We start from the raw sequence: 24,515 nt of genomic DNA on the forward strand, positions 1-24,515 counted from the left end.
GACCTAAACTAATAAAAATTTTGTCATGGTGGGTACACTTTAGAATGGATAAGAAGCCACTTTCATTAAATATTATTTTAAAGATAGCAAAATGGCACGTGTATCCTTCGACATAATGGGTAACCTTATGGATGAGCGGCTGTTTATAGATATTACATTACTTAGTTACATTAGCCAGGAGCTTATCACAGCCATAATAGAAAAAGTTAATCCAGTTGGGCAGTCGAGTTAATTATTAAACACTTCAAATGGAGCAGGCGTATAAAAACCAGGGATGCTGCGGAGCTGTTCACACTGGGGCATCCTCACGCATCCAAAGATGAAACCCAATCAAGTCTGCCGGTTCTTTATCTTAGTTTCTGCCACTTTGGGTAAGTAAAAAATTATTTTACCTTCCTTAGAGAGACCAAAAGTTTCCAAAAGATTCTGGCACTGGCTTCTATCTTTGAGGCTGACTAATCTATTATAGATATTGGTGGTCACTATATTGGGCCCAAGTGGGAATTTGCCAGTAGTTATAATCTCATTTTACCCTCTGCCCTACGAATAGTCTTTCAAATTTGAGTGTATTATGTAAAGCATGGGTCTCCAAACTGCGGCCCTCCAGCTGTTGCGAAACCACAACTCCCATCATGCCTGGACAGCTAAAGCTTTGGATTTGCCTGTCCAGGCATGATGGGAAATGTAGTTTTGCAACAGCTGGAGGGCCGCAGTTTGAAGAACCATGATGTAAAGTATCTGATCTGAGCATTCTGTTGAATGGTTATAGACCATGATAGTCATCCAAAGAAAAAAATTTTTTATTTTGTTGACCCTCAAGTGGATCATACATGGTCAAGTCAAGTTGATCATACATGGTATAAGCATAGCCATTCAGCCAACACCTATTCCAATAGATTTCACATCAAGGATACATTGGTGATACTTGATCTTCTAGTCTTTTGTAAGGTTTACTCTATTATTTTTACCTATGTCTTCTCCATGGAAGTCATCTCTTCTGATTCCGAACTTCTATATGTTTTAAAAACTTTACACACTTGTGGCAAATCCACATGCCCGACCATTCCTTTCCTCCCATAGGCTTCTTCAATAGACAGTCACATTCATGGCCAAACCTGAATTCAGGTTTCACCTAGCTGCACCCATTATGGCCACCTTGGACTATATGTACCATTAGGTGGGGTCCTATCGTGTTAGTTAGATATTCAGTTTAAATTAAGACAACCCCATTGAACTATCTTGGGTAAATATTTTGTTAGCTACTTGGTCTATAAGGAGACTATGACATATAGAGTAATAGCAGAAGATAAAATAGCAGAAGATAACAATTTTACCCCGTTTTATTACTCATAAACCACTTGTGCTTCCAGAACTACATTCTGTCCTGTCACAGTAGGAAAGCGCAGGAGGCCATCTGCTCATCCATTTCACTTTACACTCTATTTACATAAGATAAAGGAAATTACTTCTATATATACTCAGGACGCTGGGTGCAAAGGTCACTTATCGGGACCTTATTAATTTCTTGTCATTCTGACAAAAAGTTTTTATTACCTTTTTCTATGATCCATTAAAGGGGTATTCTAAATTGTTGTTTTTGTGTGTATGTGCTCGGCCTTGTAAATAAAAAAAATAAAAAAAACATACTTACCATCCCCGCTCCATCTGCTGACCCGATCCTATTGCCCAGAATTTTTGAGGGGGCGGAGAATGCTCTGTATACTCAGCCAATCAATACCTGCAGCCACTGATTGACTAAATAGGTAATGCCATGCCCCTACCCCAACCACAAGGAGTGCTGTGCAATAGCGATCTTATAGTAGCGATTTATACATGGCGGTTCAGTCGGTCACATAGGCCGTCACGAAAGAGCAAATGCTTAAGCCAACTTATAGCAGCATGGACCAATAGCGCGCTGTTTGCATAGATCAATCAATGTAATGGACATGCATATGTCAAATAATTGCATATAACATCCTCTTGGGGGGTTTAATATGATATATATGTATATATACATATATATATATATATATATATATATATATATATATACAGCCCCCAGATAAATCCCGCCGGCTAATAAAAAATTTACGTAAAAAAATAACATATTTATAATAGCACAACTCAGGACGCCCAGGGTCGTCTGGTGACAGGCGGCCAGGGCGTACCCGTACATCCTAGGTCATCTAGGGATGATTATGAATTTTGCAAGTCTGGTTCATTACAAAACCAATTTTTTGCAAAGTTCTAAACGAACCCCGGCTCACGAAGTTCCGTTTACTCATCTCTACAAATAGCATAACAAATTGTCATTGTTGTAATCAATAAAGGGGTTATCCAGGAATGGAATAAGCGCAGTTACTTTCTTTCAAAAACAGCACCACCCCTTTCCTCAGGTTATTCACTTCAATGAGGACAAGAGTGGTGCTGTTTCTAGAACAAGGCGGCCATGTTTTTCTAAGCCTGGACAACCCTGTTTAAAGACCCAGTGCATAAAGGTTTCATAATACATTATCGTATTCTTAAAGGTACAACTAGTCCTACAAAATATAAGCCCCATATGACTTTATCAATGGAAAAATAGAAACGTTGGGGAAGATTTATCAAACATGATGTAAAGTGAAACTGGCTCAGTTGCCCCTAGCAACCAATCAGATTCCACTTCTCATTCCTCACAGACTCTTTGGGAAATGAAAGGTGGAATCTGATTGGTTGCTAGGGGCAACTGAGCCAGTTTCACTTTACACCATGTTTGATAAATCTCCCCCCGCTATGTCTATATAGATAGAAGGTAAGGAGGAAGAAAACATGAACGAAGGGGTTGAGACTATTGTGAAGATGACACTAAAGAGGTGGCCTTAGGGAAAATGAGGCTCTACGGAGTCTTTTTGCATAATTGGGTAAAAGTCATCAGGAGAAGCTGAGAGAAGCGCTTTATTCCTCTAAGCTAATAACTGTGATCCTTATTTTTGTCCCTGTATCCAGCCTCAGTCACTGCGGTGACCCTGACCAGTAACTCCTCGCACTTGCTCTGGGAAGGAGTAGATTCTGTCTCCCTTCAGTGCGTCCCTAAGGAACAAGCTGAAAACATTTTTTGGAAACTGAATGGAGAAGCGCTGCCTCCGGATGATCGCTACGCCATCACCAATGAGACTTCTCCCCCAAGCTCTACTCTCACCATCAGCCCTGTCTCCAGGAAGGATGATGGAGCATTCACCTGTGTAGCCTTCAGTGGAACCGCCAATGAGACCAGCAATGAGCTTAACCTCAACTTGGCCTGTAAGTTACACCATAAGGCCATGCAACAACGGCCCGATTAATACAAAAGTTACGTTGCACACATAGTATATGCTCCGGCCAGGATCCCTAGCGGCTGTACGAAAAACTAACATGTCAGTGCAGTGAATAGCAGTCACACAAGCCTGACAAGTCACACAATGGAGAGTGCGGCTCTGGCCGCACTCTCCATTGTCGGCTATAGTGAATTGGGATCCGGGCAAACATGGATGGGCCCACATCCCAATTCTGCACAAATGATGATCATCCTGCCGGTACTGCAGTACCGGGCAGGATGATCTTCACTGACACCGACCAATCTGTGACCCAGCCTAATGCTGTGAGGGCTCATGTGACCTGACACATTTTGGCTTGTGCTGGGTCAGAAGCATTTCATTTATGGGCCACAAAATGTCCTCTGTGTGACACAATGAATTTGGTGATCACACAATTTATTATGTTGTTCCAGAATTTTTTTATGGACACAAAGTTGACACGTGTGATGACAAAATCTATTTCTTTTTTTTTTACTCCACAATTCCACAATACAATTGTATCACACAAAATGCAATGTATTGCAGAATTCAAAAGATTAATTCCTTTTGCGACACATAATCAGTTCTGTCACACATAATTTATTGTTGCACAGAATTCACAAGATTCTTTATGTCACACAGAGCTCATTTTGTCATACAGAGGGAGACATTTACTAAGATGCACCCCTGGTGTACACCAGCCGTATACCCCGCTTGCCTGATGGGCGGGCAGAGGGGTTCGGCAAGGTGGGGAGGAGGTGTGACCTCCTCCTGCGCCTGACGTATGAGGGCCGGCTGGCTTTACTAAAAGGAGTATGCCTAAAAGGAAGCGCGACCGGTCACTTGCCAGATAGTGCTGTGTGACTCGATTAGTGTAGTGGGTGGTCGAGATATAGCCCAGCCAGGTGCTATGCTGTTGTGACACCAGTGCCGGTTGGGCACACAGGTATGATGGCATACTTGCTTTTATTTTAATTAGGCTGGCTATACCCTTGTGCTCAGTAACCTGCGGGGCTGTTTGGGGGTCCCTTGGGTGCTTATCACGGTGGAGTAGTGACCCAACCGGACTATTGGTATAAGAATCACAGAGTCCCGTTAAAATAAATAAACTCTTCTTTACTCTTCTTCACTTGATACAGTGATACACAATACGTTCAGCTTGATAAGTTACTTTAGACTGTGGAGACAGGATCTGGGCTGAGAGCTGAGAAAGAGTACAGTCGTGCTGACTGAGTTGCGTGCTGAGAGGTAGAAGTAGTTCCTAGGAGTAGAGCGGAGGATGTCGACAGAGTCCCAACCCAAAGTAGTACTGTGCTCTGCCGGAATTTGAGAAGTAGAGTAAGTAGAATATTTGAGAGTAGAGAGAATACTTGTGCCTGTGTTGTGACTCCTTGGTCTTTGCACCACCTATTGCCCACCAATGTTGGATGACCGGTCCTAGAGGGTGACACAAGCCCCAGACCTTGTTACCTGGGAGGAGCAGAGTGGTCAGAATTTTCTGATAACACCCGTGCTGCGAGATAGAGCGTGTAGGCTTCTAGCAACTTTGCTCTGTCCGGATCAGTTCCTCTTTCTCAGAATACTGTCCTGCACTGTTAGACTGTTTCACGACATGGGCTGAGATGATCCCTGACTTGTCCTCTCTAAGTGTGCGTTCAGCACACCTCAGACTACACTACACTGGACTGACTGTGGGAGTCCCATAACAGGGGACCTGGCATAGGCCAGGGCCCAGCTTGACCAATGTAGGGACCATTCTAGTCTGCATCCTTCCTCTAGAGAATCCAAGGTAAGACTCCCTAATCCCTCATGTTACAAAACTAAAACCTGGCCATCCTGCCACTAGGAGTGTCTGGTTTTTAGAATGGAAAACCCGTCAAAAAATATGGTTTGTTTAATAAATATGCCTGTTATGGCAGGTTTTAAAGAAACACGCTCACTTTTTCGTTTTAAAGCACCAAATGACCTGTGTGTCAGTTTTAAGAAATTTTTGTGGTGCACACCATTAGTAAATATGGTGAACCAAGAATCTGGGAAACTGGTAAAACTGGTAAATAACGTCAATTTGATAATGGAGACACATTACTAAATTAGCCTCAATGTGTGACAAAATGGAATTCTATGCCACAAAATATATATCCAGGATGTAGTACAGGATTATAGAGCGACATTCAAGATCTTTTTATCTTTTAGGGTCTCCAGATACTGAAAACATCAGTTGCAGTGCACACTTCTATAATGTATATACACAGTTATCTTGCTCCTGGATGGGGGGCCAACCTGCGGCTATTGTGACTATGACGTTCAATGGTACCGAACAATCAGCACTAAACAATCTGACGAGGGACGTGTACCCAGATGGGGAGGTCACCCAACCAACTCTCATCTGCCGGGGTTATCACGAAGGGGGGAACTCTAGCTGCAGTATAACCTTCGGTGAGTGTCTACTGTAAAACAGGTTTATAACTAATCCCCAGTCAGTTTGTCCATATCTACAGCTAGACTTTGTTTTTCTGTTTCTCTATTAATGGAGAATTAATTTTTCTGCAGGGCAAGCTGCAGTTTTTGTTGCTACTATGTACTGTAGGTGTACGTCACTTTTTAGCACACTTACTGGGAGACAAAAAATCTTTTTCTTTTCAATGAACTTGTGTCAGAAAGTTATATAGATTTGTAATTTACTTCTATTTAAAAATCTCAAGTCTTCCCATACGTTTAAGCTGCTGTATGTCCTACAGGAAGTGGTGTATTCTTTCCAGTCTGACACAGTGCTCTCTGCTGCTGTTGTTTCTAAACTGTTGTTTCTAAGGGATTTGCTACTACTCTGGACAGTTCCTGGCACGGACAGAGGTGGCAGCAGAGAGCAGTGTGTCAGACTGGAAAGAGTACACCACTTCCTGCAGGACATACAACAGCTGATAAGTATGGAAAGACTTGAGATTTTTGAATAGAAGTAAATTAGAAATCTATATAACTTTCTGACACAAGTTCATTGGAAAGAAAAAGATTTTTTGTCTCCCAGTAAGTGTGCTAAAAAGTGACGTACACCTACAGTACATAGTAGCAACAAACATTATAATTCTGTATAACTTTCTGAAACCAGTTAATTTGAAAGAAAAAGATTTTCGCTGGATAACCCCTTTAAAAGAGTTGGTTATAGTTGCAAAAAAAAAAAAAAAAAAAAGACAGAGAGCGCCCTCTAGTGGCAAGTCCAAGCAGATAGATTTGTATAATCTAATTGCTTGGCTGGGAGGTAGCACTGTTGTGGTAATGTTATGGGTCGTGCTAACTACAATATTTTCATTTTCTCAGAACGTCCCCAGTCCCCGAGTTACGACAACTCCTCTGTAACCTCAGTGAAGCAAGGAGAAAACGCAGTCCTGACAGTGGATCTGCAGTATGGACCATACGCTACGTTCACATGGTTCCATCCCAATAAAGACCAAATCATAACAGAGGGAAAATACAAGGTAGAATCCAACGGGTCTGTGTCCAGACTTTTCATCTCTGACGTAACGGTGGCCGAGACTGGAACGTATGAGTGCAACGCTAGAAGTCTTATTGGAAGCACAAGCTTCTTGCTCAATCTTGATGTCTCAAAAGGTAAGAGATATAGGGGGAGATTTATCAAACATGGTGTAAAGTGAAACTGGCTCAGTTGCTCCTAGCAACCAATCAGATTCCACCTTTCATTCCTCACAGACTCTTTGGAAAATGAAAGGTGGAATCTGATTGGTTGCTAGGGGCAACTGAGCCAGTTTCACTTTACACCATTTTTGATAAATCTCCCCCATAAACTTTTCAATTGTGTGTTGCCTGTAGCCACAGCTAGGGGGAGCTCACTACACACAGATGTCTACAGCTCCCATTGCACTTTATATAGAACAGTAGCTCATAGTTCAACTGAAATGTTGAAAAAACATTAATGGCCAGATCCTTAGTATAGGCCATGGGTCTCCAAACTGCAGCCCTCCAGCTGTTGCGAAACCACAACTCCCATCATGCCTGGACAGCTAAAACTTTGGATTTGGCTGTCCAGGCATGATGGGAATTGTAGTTTTGCAACAGCTGGAGGGCCGCAGTTTGGAGACCCATGGTATAGGCAGTGGCGGTCTTTGGCACCAAGCACCCCAAGCGGTCGCTTGTGGCCCCCAACATTCAGGGGGGCCCCCACGCCCTGCTCTTGTGCTCAAGACCGCTGGACAGGGCCGCTGCCCCGCTCGCTGCTGCCATCTGAACTGTAACTATGAGCACTCGTAATGAGCGCTCATAGTTACATGCAGCAGCACTGACAGGGCGGGAGACATTGGCTCCCTTCCTGTCAGTCACTCTTGTGGCCGCAGGAAGGGTTTTCCCTGCAGTCACAAGTGGCAGCTTTGTCCTTGTGGTGCCGGCGCTCCAGTGACATCCCTGGAGCATCGGCGCCAGGAAAAGGGGAGTGCGGCCTCTTGTGATCGCAGGGAAAACCCTTCCTGCAGCCACAAGAGTGAAGAGAAGAGGAGACGCCCGGACCCAGGTGAGTATAAGTGTTTGTTTTATTGTGTTATATACTATATGGGAGGGGGAGCACACAGGGGTCTGTTAAACTGGGGGAGCGCACATTGGTGGTCTATATAAATGGGGAGAGCACACAGGGGGGCTATAGACTACTGGGGCTTCACAGGGGTCTATATACTACTGGGGGCAGCACACAGGGGGTCTATATACTACTTGGGGCAGCAGAATGGGGTCTATATACAACTCGGAGAGCACACAGGAGGTCTATATCCAAGTGGGGGAGCACACAGGGGGGCTATATACTACTGGGGGAGCACACAGGGGTCTATATACTACTGGTGGGGCACACAGGGGGTCTATATACTACTGGGGGAACATACATGGGGTCTATATACTACTTTTGAGGCACACAGGTGGTCTATATATAACTGGGGGAGCACACAGAGGTCTGTATACTATTGGGGCAGCACACAAGGAGTCTATATAATACTGGTGGGGCACACAGGGGGTCTATATACTACTGGGGGAACCACACAGGGGGTTTATATACTACTGGAGGAGCACACAGGGGTCTATATCCAAGTGGGGGAGCACACAGGAGGTCTATATCCAAGTGGGGGAGCACACAGGGGGGCTAAATACCCCTGAGGGAGCACACAGGGGGCCTATATACTTGTGGGGGAGCACACAGGGGGTATATACAACTGGGGGCAGCACACAGGGGGTCTATATACAACTGGGGCAGCACACAGGAGGTCTATATACTTCTGGGGGAGCACACGGGGGGCTATATATAACTGGGGGAACACACAGGGGTCTATATACTACTGGGGGAAGCAAACAAGGGTATATACTACTGGGGGCAGGACACAAAGGGTATATACTATTGGGGGCAGCACACAAGGAGTATATATTACTGGCGGTAGTGCACAAGGGGTATATACTACTGGAGGCAACACACAGCGGTCTATTGTTTTGGAATGCGTGTCGAGGGGGGGGGCCCCAGACATAACTTCGCTTGGGGCCCCAGAAATGCCAAGACCGCCCCTGGGTATAGGCCATCTACACCAGATTAGTAGGGTCTGGCTCTTGGGGTTGCCTGTGATATAGCCTGTTACTGTAGTCTCTTCATTGCTTACCAAGCTCAGCTCTAATAGTTTTTTCTAATATAATTGATTTTTCTGAATTAGTTACAGATTCTGCTCAAAATAGACTCAGCGGTGGCGAGATAGCTGGAATTGTGATCGGAGTATTGGCCGGAGTCATCCTCATTGGAGTCATTGTATTTTTTATTGTAAAGAAGTAAAGTAAGTGATTGGAGCCGCCATTGCAGTGTCCATAGGGGTGGTCATCCTCATCCATCACCATGCATGCCATGTTACATTGTCCCTACTCTCCGTCCTACTGCTCTGCCTGTCCAGGTGTCAGTCCTTACTGAAGCCTTGGCATTCTATTCATGAGTGAGTAATGCGGCACCTATGACTACAATCCATAGAGACAGCCCGGAAAGCTCCTTGAGCACTATGTATCCCCGGTTAATACAACGACACAAAAACTTGGCCAGAAGTTGTAATGGGAGGATAACATAAAACTAGTTGGAATGCAATAGATGACGTCCCTTGACATTTCAAGTTGCCAATCGAAGGCCATTTACTCTTCTGAACCATCCCTGGATTAAGGCTGGTATATAAAGAACAAATAATACAGCAGCTTAACCAGTAGACAGGTGACTAAGAAATGTGGCGGCAAATTGGTTTAGTTCTTAAAGGTAAAGTCCTTTTTCTGAGATGTCATTGGAAAGTATCCTTCCTAGGGATTAGCTATAGTACAATTGTGATTTCAGTGCCCCCCCCCCCCCCAACTCCCATATATTTAATACAGTGAACACAATAGGCATTTTTAAAATACAGAACTGTTAAACCCGTATTAGGCTATGTTCACACAACGTCTTTTTAGCTCCGTTTAAAATGATGTCCGTTATTTTGGGTCTAAAATCATTTAGCTGTCTGGCCTTTTTCTTGGTGCAATGACGGCTGTTGGTACATTACTCTAGTTTGGGTTACTAATTGGCCTTTGGGTGTGTCTTAATTGAAAATTCCATTGGATTTAATAGTAAAAATGGAGAAAGAACGGTGAAAAAAGAAACTACTAATAAAAAACGTTGGCAAAAAATGTCTGAAAACAATGAACATGAACATTATTTTGACGTCCGCGGCAATAACATCCATTATTGAATACATTGGGGGAGATTTATCAAACATGGTGTAAAGTGAAACTGGCTCAGTCGCCCCTCAGTGTGCATTAGACATCCATATTTCCATTGACTTCAATGCATTGCCATTGCAGTCAGTTAAATCGCAGCAAAAACGGACATTATTTTACATTGTGTGAACATAGCCTAATAGAGATTTGGCTATTATACCAAGCACTTTTTCCTCTGTGTTCTGGAAATACAGAATGTGGTCAACCACGATTTTGTGTACTAATGGATGCGTTTTGATCCGTTTTTGATCTGTTGTGGGGTTTTTTTTAAATAACAGAAGACAATGGAAAAACAGATCAAAAAGGATGCACACAAATATATCATAACATATTATATATCATATAAATGTCAAATATATCATATATATATATATATATATATATATATATATATATATACATCATATAGCATATAAATATCAAATATCATATATCATATATATCACAAATTTTTTTTCATCCTTTGTTTTTTTTTAATGTAAGGTGGATAAAAAAATTGACTACAAAAACGCAGTGTGACCCCAGGCTTCTCCTCCATGGATCTGATCACTCCCCGGTTTCCTCTCTGATATGTGACTGTTATTTTCATGTTCCATGAACTCTCTTCTGGCTGGCCAGAGGTCACTGTCTTCTATGCATCTCTATGAGAGCGCTTTCATAGATATGCATAGGAGAAAGCCGCTTCCAGCTCTCCAAAGGAACGAGAGACTTGGGTCAGAAAAGGGGGGGGGGGGGTCACGTGGGAGCCAGCAGGGTCTGAATGGCATCAGAACACAAAAGTAATGTAATGTCTGGGTACAGATACTACAGGACACCTTCACAGGTCTGGAACTATAGTGGTCGCATTACATGGAACTACATACTATGTACATACTATACGACCAATGCAATGTATGGATCCAGTCCGGTGATGTTTTTGCAACCACTTTTTTTTGTATTGGTGAAAATAAAGAATACAAGATGTCATTGCTATTTGTGGTTTTATTGTTCTGGCTGATCAGTAGATACACCCTGTAAAGACTGATGATAGCCGTGTAGAGAGGATAATAGAACATTCTGGAATGGAACACATGATCTCCTCTGACATTTTACGTTGCAAATGGAAAACCCTGTTGTTTTGACAAATCTTTCCCATAATCTGGATTAAGACTTCTATATGAAGAACAAACATTGCAGGCGGGTAATCCTGTAGTGAAAGTTCTCTAACAAGCCTTGATTTTGTACTTAAAGGGGAAACCAGACAGTCGCTAACACCCAGAGGGTAGGGCCAGGTATGACGGGGAGTCTGTCCCAATGTACACAGATCCTAGTAATACTAAACTGGCAAGAGCTGAAAGAAGACGAGGCGTAGGGGGTCTAGACAGGACTGGCACCGCGCTTCTCTCTACGCATTAGGTCCTTACTCACGTCTATAAATGTCCTTAATACATTTGCACAGGATTCTGGGGAACATCATAAAAGCTCTTTAAACCATTGGAGGCTTTATGGTGTTAACATATGTGTTTAACTTTGAACACTGTTTGACTCACTTTGTAAATACATGACAATAATTAAATCTCGCACTGGCCCTGAGTTACCTGCAGAGCTGCATTCACAATTCTGCTGGTTGTTACTAATAACAGTGAGCAAGCTTCTGGACAGGTATGACCCTGACACCCTGAAGTTGGGCACAGATGGGAACTTAAAGGGGGTTATCCAATATAAGAAATCATACAGTGGGAGAAATAAGTATTTTATATACTGCTGATTTTGAAAGTTTTCCCACCTACAAAGGAGAATTCTGTAATTTGTTTTGTAGGTACTAGAGATGAGCGAACCTCAAGTATTCTCGAGTCTATCTGAACCCGAACTTTCGGCATTTGATTAGCGGTGGCTGCTGAAGTTGGATAAAGCCCTAAGGCTATGTGGAAAACATGGATATAGTCATTGGCTGTATCCATGTTTTCAAGACAACCTTAGAGCTTTATCCAAGTTCAGCAGCCCCCGCTAATCAAATGCCGATCGTTCGAGTTCGGATGGACTCGCTCATCTCTAGTAGGTACACTTCACCTGTGAGAGACAGAATCTAAAATAAAATCCAGAAAATCACATTGTATGATTATTAAAGTGAATGTACCAATAGGTACATCCCTTAAAGATTTTTACAAATATAGGCTGGCGCAGGGATGCCGGTGCCGTGGTCCCTTTCCTGAAGTTCCTGCGCACTGCGCCGGTCCATTCCCGGTCCCCGGCCTAGCTTCAAGACGTCCGTCCACCCCCAATTTGAAATTCTGCCCTCCCCTCTGTGAAGTGGCTTCATTAGAACCAATCAGAAAGGGGAGGGGTATGGTCTCCGTCTCCAGTGCTCAGGCCAGGTTGGTGACTGGGAATAGACCGGCACAGTGCGCAAGAACCGGGCGGTTCAAAAAAGGGACCACACCACCGGCATCCCTGAGCCAGTCTATTTAGTCAGAAATCTTAGGGTCCTATTCCATGGGCCGATGGGGGCCCGATCAATAATGTAAACGAGCGCCGATCTGCTAGATCGGCGCTCATTTACTGGGCCTATTACACGGACCAATAATTGTTTAGCGAGGGCTGCAGGGACATTGTTACCGATGTCTTTGCAGCCCTTGTTTAGACACCATACTTTACCTAACCATGTTGCAGGTCTTCTCCTGCGCTCCTTCTTCCTCCCAGTCCCGCACGCAGCAGCAGCTTCGGTGCGGCCTGCCTTAGCTGACAGACCGCTCAGCCAATCACTGACCGTGGCCGCTCTGGCCAGTGATTGGCTTAGCGGTCTGTCAGCTAAGACAGGCCGCACCGAAACTGCTGCTGTGTGCGGGACCGGGAGTAAGAAGGAGCACAGGAGAAGACCTGCAATATGCTCAGGTAAAGCATGGCGCTTGTGAAATCGTCGGTCGCCTGCCGCGCATCGCTATTCCACGCAGCAATGCACAGTCGGTGCCCGATGATTTTAGGTTTGAACCTAAATAGACAATCAGCCAATGACACGATCATCGGCTGATCGTTGTCTCTATTCCACGGAGTGATTCGGCCAATTATCGCTCCGTGAAATAGGACCCTTAAAGTGATGTACCTGCTGGTACATTCACTTTAAATATTCATTTTGCGTAATTAAATAGAAAAACAGAAGAAGGTGAGACAGAGAAAGATGGACAGTCATCTCGTGTTTCTTCTTTTTTCTAATATCGGCGCCACAGTTGTTGCTTTTTGACCAAAGTGCTTGCCTATTGTCCTGTAGCCCATCCCAGCCTTGTCCAGGTCTACAATTTTTATCCCTAGTGTCCTTAGACAGCTTTTCGGCTTTGGTCATTTTGGTGAGGTTGGAGTGTTATTAAGTGCGTGGACAGGTGTTTTTATACAGATAAAATTGAGTTCAAATAGGTGCAATTAATAAAGGTCATGAGTGCAGAGTAGGAGGAGCTTCTTAAAATAGAAAAACAGGTCTGTGAGAGCCTGAATTCTTGTTGGTAGGTGGAGGTCTTATTCTGGCATATCTGTAACTCCTATTCATTTAATTGAGGAGCACCTATATGAAAACCAAAGAGTTGTTCTCAAGCCACTAAGGTGCTGAGGTGTTGATCAGGGGAGTAAAGATAATGGGGGAAGATTTATCAAAAATGGTGTGAAGGGAAACTGGCTCAGTTGCCCCTAGCAACCAATCAGATTCCACCTTTCATTTTCCAAAGAGTCTGTGAGGAATGAAAGGTGGAATCTGATTGGTTGCTAGGGGCAACTGAGCCAGTTTCACTTTACACCATGTTTGATAAATCTCCCCCTATATACTCTGCTGTAAATAATCTGCAAAACTGTCCTGTTCACCTGCTTAGACACTAACCTAAAATCCTCTTGATTTTCAGGACTCACCTTAGGAGATGCAATCCAGTATAAGTAACTTTGGAACATACAAGTATAGAAGATACAATCCCCAACTATAAGGACAATCCAAGCACTAGACACAGTACCAGCTGGGATAGAACTGGTGGCACTGGTCTTCATGAGATAATATTAGGAGCTATATACTAGGCTTCTGGTATATACTTATGAAAGGCACCGATGATATCGATATCCTTTATTTATCATATCTCAGCAATTTACAGGGAAGACGCAAATCGGAGATTGGGTATATGCTATGCATGACAGTATACATTTTGGACTAAATAAATATATACTTTATGTCTAGTTGCATTTTTACTGCTTTTTAGCTATTATATTATATAATTCTTTTTTTAATTTAGAGAGGAGGTCTGGCCTAAGGTTTTTTTTTTGTTTAATGGCACGGCACTGGGAAAGAAACAAACGGTACTAACTTACCTCTTCCCATGCCTGTGATCCGCCATCTGACCGGCCCTGGGAATCCCACCGGAAGGTATTTTCCCCCGCGTCCTGATTTATGGACAAGTCACATGACAGGGTATAAAAAGGTGGTCATTATTTGATGATTGTGCTCCCCTCAGGTGGCATTACATTAAAAGGATCTGCCCTGGAAATCCCGTCATGGGCTCAGGAACACTTGTGCAATGAAGAAATTCAGCTGTATGATGTAAAAAGAAGCCATAGAGCAATATGAGGCAAAATGGAGAACTGTTCGTGGAGACAAATTAAAAAGGTTTAATTCTTTTTTAAAAGAGCGGATACTGTGACCTCTAGACTAAAGAGAGGGACCGTCCATCTCTGGTGCATTAGTGCTTATGGTATAGGTGTGGTGTGGTACACCCCCAGTGTGGAGGCAACACAGTCGATGACTTGCCAGATGGTAAGATGTGAGTCCAGTTCTATGGTGGTTGGCTGAGATACAGCGGGGCCCAATAATGTTATGTCGTGATGGCAGTGCCGGTTGGGCACACAGGTATGATGGCATACCTGCTTTTAGTTTAGAGAGCCGGTTGTACCTTGTTCCCCTGTGGACAGTGACCTGCCGGGCTGTTGCGGGGTCCTTTGGGTTGTTGTCACAGTGGTCTGGAGTGGAATAGTGACCCACCCAGACTATTGGCACTGCCACCCACAGAAAGGGGAGATGACTAGAGATGAGCGAACCTGGAGCATGCTCGAGTCCATCCGAACCCGAACTTTCGGCATTTGATTAGCGGTGGCTGCTGAAGTTGGATAAAGCCCTAGCACTATGTGGAAAACATGGATATGGTCATTGGCTGTATCCATGTTTTCCAGACAACCTTAGAGCTTTATCTAAGTTCAGCAGCCACCACTAATCAAATGCCGATCGTTCGGGTTCAGATGGACTCAAACCCGAACCCGGTTCGCTCATCTCTAGAGGTGACCCAAGTAATTTTTGTGTGATGTGTTGGTGCTGGGTGAGGAACCACAGAGTCTCTTTATCATAAATAAAATCTGCTTTTGGGTACGTTCACACTTACTGGATCCGCAGCTGATTTTCTGCTGCGGATCCGCAGCGGATCCGCAGCAGATTTCATTTAAATAACTGAACACAGCATCGAATCTACACCATCAAATCTGCTGCGGATCTGCTGCAGATCTGCTGCGGATCCTGTAGGTGTGAACGCACCGTTACTCGGAAAACACTTGTGTGCAGCAGATCATGCAGCTTTGCATTAATAGAAGACCTTACACTTAATAGGACACTTGATAAGTTAGGATCCAGATCTGTATTGAGCGGATAGGGAGTAGTACAGTTGTGCTGACTGGGTTGCGTACTGAGAGATATACAGAAGAATCAGAAGAGTAGAGAGGAGGATGTTGTGAGAGTCCCAACCCAAGTAATACTGTGCTCTGCCGGGATGTTGGAGGTAGAAGAATACTTGAGAAGAGAGAGAGAAAATTCCTTGTGCCTGTGTTTTGACTCTTTGGTCTTCGCACCTCCTTTAATCTAGGTACTTCCTCCTTTAGGCTATGTTCACAGCGTAAAAGTACGGCCGTTATTGCCATCGGCAACAACGGCCGTTCTTTGTGCGCTTTGAGACACTGCGTTATTTCCTATGGGATCCCGGCCGGAGCGTATACACATCGTATACGCTCTGGCCGGGATCCCATGTTGCGCCGCAAAGAACTGACACGTCAGTTTTCTGCGGCCGCAATTCATGTGTTGCATTTTGTGCATATTGTCACATGTAAGTTCTCTATTCATCCCTATGAGTGAAACATAGAGGCAATGTTCACACACTGTCTATTTGTGTCCATTTGACGGCAGTCCTTTAGGATGGAATAGAGTCCAAATTACAGCCGTTGTAATCATGGACGTTATTTAGTCTCAAAATGATGGGTGTCCTAACAGACGGCTGTCAAACAGTCAAAAGAAAATAGTGTGTAAACACAGCCAGATACTACAATGAGGTTCAGTGAGGTCTTCATGAGGGAAGAGTTTACGACACGTAGAGGATGATGGTGGTGTACAGCTTAGATCTTTACATCGGAGCAATATTTGTTTTATTTCAGACTTTACACTCAAAATTTATTAAATGAAAATATACATATTCTATACAAGTATCTTTGTATCTAACCAGTTTACAGTATCTAAAAATGCTAGTTCAGCTGTCATGGAGGGAACAGGAGTGAGACCCTGGCTTCCCCAATAATGCCCTACATGCTCTACATTCAGACTTCAGCCATCTTCACCCAGAGACTTGTTGTATAATCGATAGACGTTACTGTTCATCGCCATTCCATATAGATGAGAAGATGACATCATGTGGTCTGCTCCATGAGGACCTCGGTTCATGGCTTGGATCCAGCTTTCTCCTGTTTCTTCTTCTTGCAGATAGCATTCTTTTTATCCTTTGCTGACTGCGGAATGGCTGGTAGAAAAAAAAATGGAGCCATCAGTTACCCTGAAAAGTCATATATCCCTAAATCATCTGTACCTCACTATAGTTGAATAGTCAAAGAGGTTTTCCAAAGCTCCTGAAGTGCTGAGGGCTGTGAGTTCTCCTCGCTCACCCTGCCATCCCTACATGCTTGACAGCTTCCACAGCTGAGCCCTTCCAAATCTTGTTCATGTAAGTTGTGTGCAGGTTCAATATTTAGGGCAGTGCTCAGCTTCCAGATGGCTGTCAGTCAACCGGAGACAGGGAAGGGGAGCAAGGAGACGTTAAGGGGAACCAATCACCCCCCTGAGGAAGAGTGAGTTGGCGCAATACCTTACAGCTCCATCCCAGTGCCTACACCCTCTTCCCAGTCACTAGTGTTTGATTGGCAACCTGAGTGCTGGGAATTTAATGCAAAGCCCAGTGTTCAGGTTGCCAATCTAGCATGAGTGGCCGGGTAGAGGGTGGAGGCAGCTGTAAGTTAATTGGATCCGACTCACTTTCCCTCAACACTCGGTAGTCGCAGCTTCCTGTGATGTTGTGTTTATGCATAGCAAAAATTGAACATCACAATAGGGGGCAGGTATGGGCAGAGCAAGCCCAGCCTCCAGCTGGGTCACAGAACGGCCGGTCTCTTACGTAGTCTGCACATAGCCTAAGGCTGTACATATAGCTTAAGGCCCTATTACACAGAATGATTATCGGATCATATAACGATGTGTATACGCTCCGGCCGGGATCCCATTGAGAATAAGGCATTGTTTCCCCCCCCCCCCCCCCCGCAAAAAGTACAGCCGTTGTTGCCGATGGCAACAACTGCCGTACTTTTACGTAGTGTGACTGTATAGCTCATATACCCCAACACATGCACCAAACAGATGCAAGTGTCGTGACCACAGTGCTATTCGGGACAGTCCTGTCTTATCTGGGATCTATGCAACAGAATATAGCTGTTACCAGTCACCTGTAATAGAAATGCAGTGGCTCTGCTGACTCTGTCCTAGGCTGTACAGCAAAGGCAACAGGCAGCAATTTAAACACACCTAAGCTCCATTATTCATCCACAAGACACCATATGTGATTATTGGCTTCTTACCAAATATTAAAGTGCAAGAAAATGATTTCCCGAGGTGTTTACCAACACAGGTCAGGTTGGATCTTCCAGGGCTTTGACCTAAAGACACATTTCTGGTTACTTCATTCTGCCCTGTTTCTTCTATGTTATTAAATATCATGGTGACATTGGCCTCGGGTTGTCCTCCAGGCCAGGAGCATTCAAGTTGTATCATATCATCAATGAATTGCGTACTACACGCAATACTGTCTTCTGGATACCCTGTGAGATAAGAGAAACGAGAGTGTATTATTACAGTTCTATCATTGTGTATAGTGTTGTGGCATCTGATCAATAGCCATATAAATCTAGCGTATTACTCACAGTTCAGGCTAAGGTTGAGCTCATTGCTGGTCTCACTGTTCACTAAGTTGGATGCTGTACAGGTGAAGGGTCCAGTGTCATTTTTGGAGAGGGGGCTGATGGTGAGAGTAGATTCCGGGGGAGAATCACTCTGAGTAATGTTATATGGAGGATTCGAAGACAAAGGTTTTCCATCAAGACTCCAGGAGAAGCTGATGGCTGAACCTTGGGCCGAGCAATGGAGAGACACGGAGTCCTGTCCAGCCCAGAGCGTTCCTGATGTCTTACTTGATAACATGACTAGTGAGATCGGAGCTGTAAAGAGAACACACAGTCTTAAGATTGTTATGTTCAATTGTAAGAAACTTTTATAATATATCTTAACAGAAAAAAACTACTTTCCTGTTTTCCCCTCTCTCCTAAATAGCAATGAGCAAACCTCAGAAATGTGTATGAGTTTGGCCATGTGGCTGAACCCAAAAACTCAGCATTCAACTCCTAGCATCTGGAAAAGTTGGATGCCGCCCTAGTTACTATCATTACTCTTAAATTAATTATTCACTGTGCAAAAATTGCTCAAATCTGTCTTAAGGATATATAGTATCATGTAACAACTGCCCATATATGTCTATGTACAGTGAAGTAGGAAGGGGGGTGGCCAGAGAGGGACAGAGGTAAACAGAGACAGAGAGCGATGTTTCAACGGCTTGTGATAAGCGTCATCTGCCCAATGCTTGGTTCACACCTTAGACTGCTCAATACTGCTCCATAAAAGTGCATTGGATATACTGTATGTTGGAGAACGATGTCTAAACCTGTAGAACTAAGGGAGATGGATCATGGAGCTTAATCTTAACCCAGCTCTCTCTACAGTAGAGGTCAGAGAGTTGGGTGTAGAGTTGTGTAGGGTGCATTATTTCTGGAGGATCTGCACCCCACTGAAGGGAATTACGGGGTTGTAGCTGTGTCCCATACAGCTGGAAATTACACCCAAAGGTATCTTGTAGATTGTAAGCCCTTGTGGGCAGTATTCTCACTCCCTATGTACCTTACCTGCCCAAGTAACAGATAATTGAGAAAGCTGAGTAACCTGCTACATTAGACAGCCTGCTACAAGAGCTGCTCTGCAGAGGTGGAGACAGCCTGCTACAAGAGCTGCTCTATAGAGACGGAGACAGCCTGCTACAAGAGCTGCTCTGCAGAGACGGAGACAGCCTGCTACAAGAGCTGCTCTGCAAAGACGGAGACAGCCTGCTACAAGAGCTGCTCTGCAGAGATGGAGAAAGCCTGCTACAAGAGCTGCTCTGCAGAGATGGAGACAGCCTGCTACAAGAGCTACTCTGCAGAGACGGAGACAGCCTGCTACAAGAGCTGCTCTGCAGAGGTGGAGACAGCCTGCTACAAGAGCTGCTCTGCAGAGACGGAGACAGCCTGCTACAAGAGCTGCTCTGCAGAGACGGAGACAGCCTGCTACAAGAGCTGCTCTGCAGAGACGGAGACAGCCTGCTACAAGAGCTGCTCTGCAGAGACGGAGACAGCCTGCTACAAGAGCTGCTCTGCAGAGGTGGAGACAGCCTGCTACAAGAGCTGCTCTATAGAGACGGAGACAGCCTGCTACAAGAGCTGCTCTGCAGAGACGGAGACAGCCTGCTACAAGAGCTGCTCTGCAGAGACGGAGACAGCCTGCTACAAGAGCTGCTCTGCAGAGACGGAGACAGCCTGCTACAAGAGCTGCTCTATAGAGAGGAGACATCCTGCTACAAGAGCTGCTCTACAGAGAGGAGACATCCTGCTACAAGAGCTGCTCTGCAGAGGTGGTGACAGCCTGCTACAAGAGCTGCTCTACAGAGAGGAGACATCCTGCTACAAGAGCTGCTCTACAGAGAGGAGACAGCCTGCTACAAGAGCTGCTCTACAGAGAGGAGACATCCTGCTACAAGAGCTGCTCTGCAGAGACGGAGACAGCCTGCTACAAGAGCTGCTCTACAGAGAGGAGACAAACTGCTACAAGAGCTGCTCTGCAGAGGTGGAGACAGCCTGCTACAAGAGCTGCTCTGCAGAGGTGGAGACAGCCTGCTACAAGACCTGCTCTACAGAGAGGAGACATCCTGCTACAAGAGCTGCTCTATAGAGAGGAGACATCCTGCTACAAGAGCTGCTCTATAGAGAGGAGACATCCTGCTACAAGAGCTGCTCTACAGAGAGGAGACATCCTGCTACAAGAGCTGCTCTGCAGAGGTGGTGACAGCCTGCTACAAGAGCTGCTCTATAGAGACGGAGACAGCCTGCTACAAGAGCTGCTCTGCAGAGACGGAGACAGCCTGCTACAAGAGCTGCTCTACAGAGAGGAGACAAACTGCTACAAGAGCTTTTCAGCAGCGATGGAGTCTGCCTCCTTGCAAAGAATATGCAAAAAAAGAGCCCGTGAAGCCTCATCAAAGAGTCTCGAAACACAGGACTAGCCAGATATCCCTCCGGGAAGGACGCAACCAAGGAGAGGCTCCTGTAAGGAAACCACCAAAACCATCACATTAAGTGGCCCTACAAGTAAATGTAATGACAAGGGAAAAACAGAGGGATATCTGGCTACTCCTGTGTTTTGAGACTCTTTGATGAGGCTCCACAGGCTCTTCTTTTGCATATTCATGTTTCTTGGGGGCAATGCACCTAGGACTCCACTGTATTGAGCGCTTTCACTAGCAGCCGGCAGTGTTGTCGTTTGGCTGGTCTCCCTGAGATCAGCGATCTGTTTCTCTTATGGCTCTACTAGGCAATGCTCCCACCTAGCCAGAATCCTGCTCCACACTGAAGAGGGGCAACACCCCGAAACAGCTGTCTGTGGATGGTTACCTGGCCTTGGTTTTTTCCCTTGTCATTACGTTGACTATAGGGCCACTTAATATCCTGGTTTTGGTGGTTTCCTTACAGGAGCCACCCCTTGGCTGGGTCCTTCCCGGAGGGACATCTGGCTAGTCCTGTGTTTCAAGACTCTTTGATGAGGCTCCACGGGCTCTTCTTTTGCATATTCATGTTTCCCAGGGGGCAATGCACCTAGGACTTCACTGCATTAAGCACTTTTACCAGCAGCTGGCAGTGTTGTCGTTTGGCTGGTCTCCCTGAGATCAGCAATCTGTTTCTCTCTTTGCAAAGAAGGAGCCAATTACAAAAGCATTTTTGGTGACAGTCTGTCACAAGTAGGCATTTTTCTCTAATAAGATATATTATAAGGTTTCTTATATTCACAAGTACTATTGCAAAGTGTGGTGACCAGTTACCAACTACTCACCAGATACAGTCCATTGTACAGGTTGGCTGGTGCTGGAGCTGACAGGGTTCTGGATGGTGCAGGTGTAGGATCCACTGTCACTCTCAGATATTGGAGTGAAGTCCAGGGATGATCCCCTGCAGGTCACATGGGGTTCAGAGCATATGGGAGTCTGATCCCGGTAGAAAGTATAAGCAGTCACATCCTGATTCCCGGCATCACACTGGAGGGTCACATTGCCGCCAGTAACAAAACTACTATTGGAATCGAGAACAGGAGCGCTGAGTATTGCTATGAAAAACATAAATACAAATTTATTCTCCAAAGAAAATAAGAACTGGAGTCCAACAAGTGTACAACTTCTCGTATAACACCACCACAAGATAACTGATGCGTTACATGGCACCAAGGTTGTCCTTGTAAAGTAGGGATGGGGAACCTCTGGCCCTCCAACTGTTGCGAAACTACAATTTCCATCAAGCTTTGCTTCGGCTGTCCAGGCATGATGGGAATCGTAGTTTTGTAACAGCTGGAGGGCCAAAGAAACCCCATCCCTGCTGTAAAGCATGAATACAATGGGTCCTCCAGAGAGAGACCTTCTTTATAGCCACTCTATACTCTGGATGATTGATGGGGCTTCTAATTGGAAAGTCACCGATTAGTTACTCTAAATTTATTAATGGTGTACATAAAGGAGACCTATCACCATGAAAATGTTACCTAAGCTATTAACACCATGTTATAGAGAAGGAAAAACTGAGCAGATTGATATATATATCTTTATGGGAAAAGATTTAATATAACTTTTAAATTACTGATTGAAATCTCTGATGTTTCCATGCTAAAGAGTCCAGTCCTTTGAGTGACACCGCCCACTGGACTCCTTAACACAGATGAGCAGGGGTTTCAACGTATTTCAAGTTATACTGAATCTTTTCCCACAAAGTTATATATCAATCTGCTCGTTTTTTCCTGCCCTATAATATGATGGTAATAGATTAGATAGCATTGTCTTGTTGACAGGTTCACTTTAGTATATTTGCCTTTACCAACCAAACCCTTTCATCAACGTTGGTCCCCAGCAATGAAGAGCATTGACACCTATTCTAGGAAAGGAATAGCCGTCCTTGGTACCCCCCCCCCCATCTGTAGTTTGCGGGCCATCTAATATAGTGGTATTAGGACTTGCCAAGAGGATGTCACAGCTTAGCCTTGATATGGTTGGGGATGAATCTAATAACATTAATACTTACGGTAGATGGTCAGTTGATAGCGCTGAATAAAGGAAGTGAAATTATCAGGATTAAACAATTTCAACTTATAGGTGCCTTTATCCGCATAGGAGATAGTGTTCAGTCTCAAAGTCCCATTCGCGTACAGCTCACACTTCCCGTCATACACAGGATTGTACTTCGGAGATCCACCCGATATAAGTTTTGCAATGACATTAACTCTTCCAGCGTGTCCAAAGTTCCAGTCTATTCTGTGTGGATTGGGTAAGGGTACGGGTATAGTAAAATATACCGAATGTCCCAGCGTTCCATGTATCTCAAGCATAGAAAAGACGGGAGCCACTATACCTGCAATGGAAGATGCACAGAGAGATGTGTCCAGATCAGGAGCTATGTCGCCTACCCTGGCTCGTCCTTTTAATAAATTTTTATTCATACTTCTCCCTATACGGTTTATTTAGAATTTGATATTTCTAATATTTTATACCCATGATGTTCTGCTAGATAGCAGGTGGGCTCTTCTATAGACTATCCCTCCATTGGGGTTCCTTCTCCATGTTGGGAGGTCAAGCAAAGAGCTGCTGTGATCCTAGAGGGCAAAGGGGGATCATGTGATGGCACTTATAGATATTGCTTAGTGTTATGTAAGAGATGTTCTAACAAACCTTCACAGCAAGCTAGACACCCCAGACCCCAGTGAATTTAAAGGGGTTGTCCATAATAGGTAGCAGAGACGCATGTAGCTATCCCAATGTCTACTCTCAATTTAGATCAACCATCACCCCCTGTATTCCCAGCAGCCCCAGTCCCTGTTAAATTAACAAATAAGCTCAGTATTCCAAGACCTATTTGTATTGAACCCCTTTAAGAGTTTCCAGAATCTTCCAAAAATACGTAGCCCTTCTTACCTGCAGCCACCAGCAGTACGATGAGTGGGAACATGGATGGAAGTCTCTGGGCTCGATCCATCATTGGTAACAAGAAGCTGTGTCTCTGCGCCAGGTCTCAGCTCGTAGTCATTCTTGTTTCGTCTTCTACAATATAAGGATTAGGATATGGAATTATTTTTTCCATTAGAACATTAGATTGTGACTCCAGGGTAATCCCTGCCAAAAACACACCTAAAAAATACACCGAAAGTAGGAATTACCTAAAGAGCATGTCCACCTGAACCCATACGATGGATGCCAAGCTCTAAGGTCAGGTTACTAAAAAAAGATTTCCAACCCAATCCTTGCGCGTGAGGGAGCCGGATGACAGCAGCTCTAATGGGAGTTGTCGCTGAGCTTTCCTAGCCTCCTAAATGGCAAGTCAGAGTAGTCATGCAGCCTTAAAGGGACAGGGTACACAGGTTTCCTATTCAGGTATGGGTATCAGGGGGTTCACACAAAACGAGCCATGCTACCTTTTCATTAAAAATTATGAAGTGTATACCGCCATAGAGAGTAGCAGTACCTAGGTGTAAATACTGAAAAAAATGGAGTACCTCATAGTGTTGATACACAATGCCCAATATTGTCCCACACCTTCATTCATGTTCAGGTCAGAATGACTTCACTCCTGATTCACCACCAATGCAGGCTCAATGGGTGCTGCTTCCCAATCCAAGGAATTCTACACATTACTGTCACTGGTTGTCTACAGAGTACATGCAGCAAATATTTCTATACCCAGAAAAAAACATTAAAAGGGGTGGTATTCATGAATGGTTTTGTGCCAATAGGCTATGTTCACACTGTGTAAAAAAAA

General features: G+C 44.5%; 2 protein-coding genes and 1 long non-coding RNA gene across 5 annotated transcripts in view; 1 reads left to right on the forward strand and 2 right to left on the reverse strand.

Annotated features, from left to right (window-relative positions):
- Window positions 1–283: 283 nt before the first annotated feature.
- Window positions 284–14,249, forward strand: LOC138768577 (carcinoembryonic antigen-related cell adhesion molecule 1-like). 2 transcript variants are annotated; one of them, XM_069946501.1, is made up of 6 exons: window positions 284–371; window positions 2,986–3,279; window positions 5,505–5,747; window positions 6,624–6,914; window positions 8,999–9,115; window positions 13,934–14,249. In XM_069946501.1, exons 1-5 carry the CDS (start codon window positions 320–322, stop codon window positions 9,112–9,114), a joined length of 996 nt encoding a protein of 331 aa, XP_069802602.1. In that variant the 5' UTR covers window positions 284–319; the 3' UTR covers window position 9,115; window positions 13,934–14,249. The 2 variants fall into 2 exon arrangements, with proteins under 2 accessions (XP_069802602.1, XP_069802603.1); XM_069946502.1 differs by lacking the exon at window positions 13,934–14,249 and adding an exon at window positions 10,554–11,050.
- A 2,226-nt stretch (window positions 14,250–16,475) lies between these two features.
- LOC138768760 (carcinoembryonic antigen-related cell adhesion molecule 1-like) lies at window positions 16,476–22,374 on the reverse strand. Its single transcript, XM_069946716.1, has 5 exons — window positions 22,350–22,374; window positions 21,556–21,825; window positions 18,291–18,584; window positions 17,949–18,188; window positions 16,476–16,843 (listed from the first exon to the last, which is right to left on the reverse strand). The coding sequence occupies exons 1-5, from the start codon at window positions 22,372–22,374 to the stop codon at window positions 16,764–16,766; spliced, it is 909 nt and encodes a 302-aa protein (XP_069802817.1). The 3' UTR covers window positions 16,476–16,763.
- A 419-nt stretch (window positions 22,375–22,793) lies between these two features.
- Window positions 22,794–24,515, reverse strand: part of LOC138768548 (uncharacterized) — a 41,580-nt gene continuing 39,858 nt past the window's right edge. Inside the window, exons 1-3 of one of the 2 annotated variants that reach the window (XR_011359165.1) lie at window positions 23,917–23,984; window positions 23,675–23,800; window positions 22,794–23,114 (exon numbers count right to left, since the gene is read on the reverse strand). This is a non-coding gene — a long non-coding RNA (uncharacterized lncRNA). Of the gene's footprint in view, window positions 23,115–23,674; window positions 23,801–23,916; window positions 23,985–24,515 lie in introns of those variants that run through there. The other variant, XR_011359164.1, reaches the window with a different exon arrangement.

The sequence above is a fragment of the Dendropsophus ebraccatus genome, chromosome 12 (genome assembly GCF_027789765.1).
Source record: "Dendropsophus ebraccatus isolate aDenEbr1 chromosome 12, aDenEbr1.pat, whole genome shotgun sequence".
Lineage (NCBI taxonomy): Eukaryota > Metazoa > Chordata > Amphibia > Anura > Hylidae > Dendropsophus > Dendropsophus ebraccatus.